General features: G+C 49.0%; 1 protein-coding gene across 3 annotated transcripts in view; it reads left to right on the top strand.

Annotated features, from left to right (window-relative positions):
• LOC106564124 (mitotic spindle assembly checkpoint protein MAD1) overlaps window positions 1-6,000 on the top strand; it is a 123,048-nt gene that overhangs the window by 79,020 nt on the left and 38,028 nt on the right. For 2 of the 3 annotated variants that reach the window (XM_045690659.2, XM_045690660.2), the window contains exons 17-18: window positions 563-615; window positions 1,029-1,166. The exons of the other annotated variant lie outside the window; for it this stretch is intronic. In XM_045690659.2, coding sequence (XP_045546615.1) covers window positions 563-615; window positions 1,029-1,166 — 191 coding nt within the window. The remainder of the gene's footprint in view (window positions 1-562; window positions 616-1,028; window positions 1,167-6,000) is intronic. 3 annotated transcript variants of the gene reach the window in all.

Below are 6,000 nucleotides of genomic sequence, written 5' to 3'. Positions count from 1 at the left end.
GGGCAAAATCCGGGCTGCCAGTGCCATGTGTTGTAGATCCATCTGAGCAGATGGAGCAGTGACTGTTCTGTGTTGTAGGTCTACTTTAACATGACAGTTCAACGTTAAGTGACTGTTCTGTGTTGTAGGTCTACTTTAACATGACAGTTCAACGTTAAGTGACTGTTCTGTGTTGTAGGTCTACTTTAACATGACAGTTCAACGTTAAGTGACTGTTCTGTGTTGTAGGTCTACTTTAACATGACAGTTCAACGTTAAGTGACTGTTCTGTGTTGTAGGTCTACTTTAACATGACAGTTCAACGTTAAGTGACTGTTCTGTGTTGTAGGTCTACTTTAACATGACAGTTCAACGTTAAGTGACTGTTCTGTGTTGTAGGTCTACTTTAACATGACAGTTCAACGTTAAGTGACTGTTCTGTGTTGTAGGTCTACTTTAACATGACAGTTCAACGTTAAGTGACTGTTCTGTGTTGTAGGTCTACTTTAACATGACAGTTCAACGTTAAGTGACTGTTCTGTGTGTTGTACATCCGGCTTAACACGACTGTTCTATGTTCTAGATCTGCGTAAACAGATGGAGAGTGCTGAACTGAAGAACCAGCGGTTGAAGGAGGTGTGGAATGTTGTATTACATAGAAAATAAACATGTTTTATCCCCCTTTCTTCCTCCTACACATCTTATTCCTCTCCTCTACCTCATCTCTCGCTTCTCTACCTCATCTCTCTCGCTTCTCTACCTCATCTCTCTCTCGCTTCTCTACCTCATCTCTCTCTCGCTTCTCTACCTCTTCTCTCTCTCTTCTCTACCTCATCTCTCTCGCTTCTCTACCTCTTCTCTACCTCATCTCTCTCTCTCTTCTCTACCTCATCTCTCTCTATCTTCTCTACCTCATCTCTCGCCTCTACCTCATCTCTCTCTCTCGCCTCTACCTCATCTCTTCTGATGAGTGTGAGAGTGTGTGACGGAGATTGTGAGTGAGTGACAGAGAGACTATTGTGAACCAGTGTTGTATTTGTTGTTGCCAGGTGTTCCAGAGGAAGATTCAGGAGTTCAGGACGGTGTGTTATGTTCTGACAGGCTATCAGATAGACATCACTACTGAGAACCAGTACAGACTGACCTCTGTCTACGCTGAACACATGGACGACTCTCTACTGTTTAAGGTAAACAAACGCACAAGGTGGCCAAGCGGTTAGAACGTTGGGCCAGTAAGCAATCACCAAACCGACAAGGTGGCCAAGCGGTTAGAACGTTGGGCCAGTAACCAATCACCGAACCGACAAGGTGGCCAAGCGGTTAGAACGTTGGGCCAGTAACCAATCACCGAACCGACAAGGTGGCCAAGCGGTTAGAACGTTGGGCCAGTAACCAATCACCGAACCGACAAGGTGGCCAAGCGGTTAGAACGTTGGGCCAGTAACCAATCACCGAACCGACAAGGTGGCCAAGCGGTTAGAACGTTGGGCCAGTAACCAATCACCGAACCGACAAGGTGAAAAATCTATCTGTGACCTTGACCGAGGCACTTAACCCTAATTGTCTCAGAGGGAGTTTGTATATGTTTATATATACATTTCCAATTCACACGTGTGTATTAATACATACTGGTACATATGTGAAACAGGACAGATGTAGTCACCCCCCACATAATTATTATTATGTTATTGCTCACTCTCACTGGCTGGCTCTCCTGGCTCTCACTGGCTGGCTCTCCTGGCTCTCGCTGGCTGGCTCTCCTGGCTCTCGCTGGCTGGCTCTCCTGGCTCTCGCTGGCTGGCTGTCCTGGCTCTCGCTGGCTGGCTGTCCTGGCTCTCGCTGGCTGGTTCTCCTGGCTCTCGCTAGCTGGCTCTCTCTAGCTGGCTCTCGCTAGCTGGCTCTCTCTAGCTGGCTCTCGCTGGCTGGCTCTCGCTGGCTGGCTCTCGCTGGCTGGCTCTCGCTGGCTGGCTCTCGCTAGCTGGCTCTCGCTGGCTGGCTCTCGCTGGCTGGCTCTCGCTGGCTGGCTCTCGCTAGCTGGCTCTCGCTAGCTGGCTCTCGCTGGCTGGCTCTCGCTGGCTGGCTCTCGCTAGCTGGCTCTCGCTGGCTGGCTCTCGCTAGCTGGCTCTCGCTAGCTGGCTCTCGCTAGCTGGCTCTCGCTAGCTGGCTCTCGCTGGCTGGCTCTCGCTAGCTGGCTCTCGCTGGCTGGCTCTCGCTAGCTGGCTCTCGCTGGCTGGCTCTCCTGGCTCTCGCTGGCTGGCTCTCGCTAGCTGGCTCTCGCTGGCTGGCTCTCGCTAGCTGGCTCTCGCTGGCTGGCTCTCCTGGCTCTCCTGGATCTGTGTCTCTCTCTATCTGTGGATCTGTGTCTCTCTCTATCTGTGGATCTGTATGTCTCTCTCTCTCTGTGGATCTGTATGTCTCTCTCTCTCTGTGGATCTGTATGTCTCTCTTTCTGTAGATCTGTATCTCTCTCTTTCTGTAGATCTGTATCTCTCTCTCTCTGTAGATCTGTATCTCTCTCTCTCTGTAGATCTGTATCTCTCTCTCTCTGTAGATCTGTATCTCTCTCTCTCTGTAGATCTGTATCTCTCTCTGTAGATCTGTATCTCTCTCTCTGTAGATCTGTATGTCTCTCTGTAGATCTGTATGTCTCTCTGTAGAGAGACTAGTTATGTCTGCTACGTTAGGTTACACGTGAAGAGACTAGTTATGTCTGCTACGTTAGGTTACACGTGAAGAGACTAGTTATGTCTGCTACGTTAGGTTACACGTGAAGAGACTTTACCACAGGTGGTTGTCAGAGGGAGAAAGAGAGATGAGGGAGATTGGAGGGTTAGAGAAAGAGAGGAGAGAGATGAGGGGATGAATGAACGCTGTGTATCAATTCAGTGGCAGATTGAAAAGATAACGGGTGAAGAAAGCAGGAGAATGTCGTTGAGGAGAGGTAGAAAAAAGAGAGAGAGAGAGAGAGGGGGGGGTTAGATGTCTTAAAGGACATCAAACTTCGTTTTGATGGTTCGTTAAGCTTCATTTGGGTTTTAGTGTGTGTGTTCTCTCCAGTGTGTTAAATCCTTAGAGAGCCACCTGCGACCCTGTCAGCAAAGATGATTCACTGTCAATATTTATTAAACTCAGCTCAAGTACTCCTCCTCCTCTCTCTCTCTCCTCTCTCCCTCCTCCTCCTCTCTCTCTCCTCTCTCCTCCTCCTCCTCTCTCTCTCCTCTCTCCCTCCTCCTCTCTCCTCTCTCCCTCCTCCTCTCTCCCTCTCCTCTCTCCCTCCTCCTCTCTCCCTCCTCCTCCTCTCTCTCCTCTCTCCCTCCACCTCCTCTCTCCCTCCTCCTCTCTCCTCTCTCCCTCTTCTCCTCCTCTCTCCCTCACTCCCTCCTCCTCTCTCCCTCCTCCTCCTCTCTCTCCTCTCTCCCTCCACCTCCTCTCTCCCTCCTCCTCCTCTCCCTCCCTCCTCTCTCCTTTCCCTCCTCCTCCTCTCTCCTCTCCCTCCTCCTCCTCTCTCCTCTCTTTCCTCCTCCTCTCTCCTTCCTCCTCCTCTCTCCCTCCTCCTCCTCCCTCCTCTCTCCCTCCTCTCTCCCTACCCCTCCTCTCTCTCCTCTCTCCCTACCCCTCCTCTCTCTCCTCTCTCCCTACCCCTCCTCTCTCTCCCTACCCCTCCTCTCTCTCCTCTCTCCCTACCCCTCCTCTCTCCCTACTCCTCCTCTCTCCTCTCCCTACTCCTCCTCTCTCTCCTCTCTCCCTACTCCTCCTCTCTCTCCTCTCTCCCTACTCCTCCTCTCTCTCCCTACTCCTCCTCTCTCTCCTCTCTCCCTACTCCTCCTCTCCTTTCTCCTCTCTCCCTCCTCTCTCCCTCCTCCTCCTCTCTCTCCTCTCTCCCTCCTCCTCCTCTCTCTCCTCTCTCCCTCCTCCTCCTCTCTCTCCTCTATCCCTCCACCTCCTCTCTCCCTCTTCTCCTCCTCTCTCCCTCTCCTCTCTCCCTCCTCCTCCTCTCTCTCCTCTCTCCCTCCACCTCCTCTCTCCCTCCACCTCCTCTCTCCCTCCTCCTCCTCTCCCTCCTCTCTCCTTTCCCTCCTCCTCCTCTCTCCTCTCCCTCCTCCTCCTCTCTCCTCTCTCTTTCCTCCTCCTCTCTCCTTCCTCCTCCTCTCTCCCTCCTCTCTCTCCTCTCTCCCTACCCCTCCTCTCTCTCCTCTCTCCCTACCCCTCCTCTCTCTCCTCTCTCCCTACTCCTCCTCTCTCTCCTCTCTCCCTACTCCTCCTCTCTCCTCTCTCCCTACTCCTCCTCTCTCCCTACTCCTCCTCTCTCTCCTCTCTCCCTACTCCTCCTCTCTCTCCTCTCTCCCTACTCCTCCTCTCTCTCCTCTCTCCCTACTCCTCCTCTCTCTCCTCTCTCCCTACTCCTCCTCTCTCCCTCCTCTCCTCTCTCCCCTCTCCTCTCTCTCTCCTCTCCCTCATCTCTTCTCTCCCTCCTCTCCCCCTCCTCTTCTCTCTCCCTCCCCTCCTCTCTCCCTCCTCTCCTCCTCCTCTCTCCCCTCTCCTCTCCCTCATCTCCTCTCTCTCTCCTCTCCTTCCTCTCTTCTCTATTCATGTCTGTCTCTCTCTCAATTCAATTAAAGTTCAATTTAAGGGTTTTATTGGCATGGGAAGCATATGTTAACATTGCCAAAGCAGTGAACTAGATAATAAACAAAAGTGAAATAAACAATGCAATTGAACTGTCAACATTACACTCTCAGAAGTTCCAAAAGAATAAAGACGTTACAAATGTCATTTATGTGCAAATAGTTGAAGTACAAAAGGGAAAATAAGTAAACCTAAATATGGGTTGTATTTATAATGGTCTCTCTCTCTCATGCACCCACACACTTTATATTGTGTTGTTCAGGTTGTCTGTGTGTGTTAGTATGACACACCAGCATGTAGCCTGCACTGGTAATGACTGGTGACGCACACAAAGGGAGCGCGGAGCGTCCCGCAGAGGCAGGGCGCGGGGCGTCCCGCGGGGGCAGGGCGCGTGGCGTCCCGCGGGGGCAGGGCGCGGTAATGACAGGGCGCCCTAGAGACTGTTAAATGTATTGTATTATTCAGCACTAGAGAATGTTAAATGTATTGTATTATTCAGCCCCTAGAGACTGTTGAATGTATTGTATTATTCAGCCCCTAGAGAATGTTGAATGTATTGTATTATTCAGCCCTAGAGACTGTTGAATGTATTGTAGTATTCACCACTAGAGACTGTTAAATGTATTGTATTATTCAGCCCTAGAGACTGTTGAATGTATTGTATTATTCACCACTAGAGACTGTTGAATGTATTGTATTATTCACCACTAGAGACTGTTGAATGTATTGTATTATTCACCACTAGAGAATGTTGAATGTATTGTAGTATTCACCACTAGAGACTGTTAAATGTATTGTATTATTCACCCCTAGAGACTGTTGAATGTATTGTATTATTCAGCCCTAGAGACTGTTAAATGTATTGTATTATTCAGCCCTAGAGACTGTTGAATGTATTGTATTATTCACCACGAGAGACTGTTAAATGTATTGTATTATTCACCACTAGAGAATGTTAAATGTATTGTATTATTCACCACTAGAGACTGTTAAATGTATTGTATTATTCAGCCCTAGAGACTGTTGAATGTATTGTATTATTCACCACTAGAGAATGTTAAATGTATTGTATTATTCACCACTAGAGACTGTTAAATGTATTGTATTATTCAGCCCTAGAGACTGTTAAATGTATTGTATTATTCACCACTACATACTGTTAAATGTATTGTATTATTCAGCCCTAGCTAATCAGTCCTGTTAATGTTACTGAACTATATTACCAGGGTTGCCAGATTATGTTTCTGAACCATTTACCAGGGTTGCCAGATTCTGTTACTGAACCATATACCAGGGTATCCAGATTCTGTTACTGAACCATATACCAGGGTATCCAGATTCTGTTACTGAACCATATACCAGGGTATCAGATTCTGTTACTGAACCATATACCAG

This window comes from Salmo salar, chromosome 12, assembly GCF_965601325.2.
Source record: "Salmo salar chromosome 12, fSalSal1, whole genome shotgun sequence".
Classification (NCBI taxonomy): Eukaryota; Metazoa; Chordata; class Actinopteri; order Salmoniformes; family Salmonidae; genus Salmo; species Salmo salar.
The sequence above is the reverse complement of the archived record's forward strand: the minus strand, read 5'-3'. Positions and strand labels throughout refer to the sequence as shown.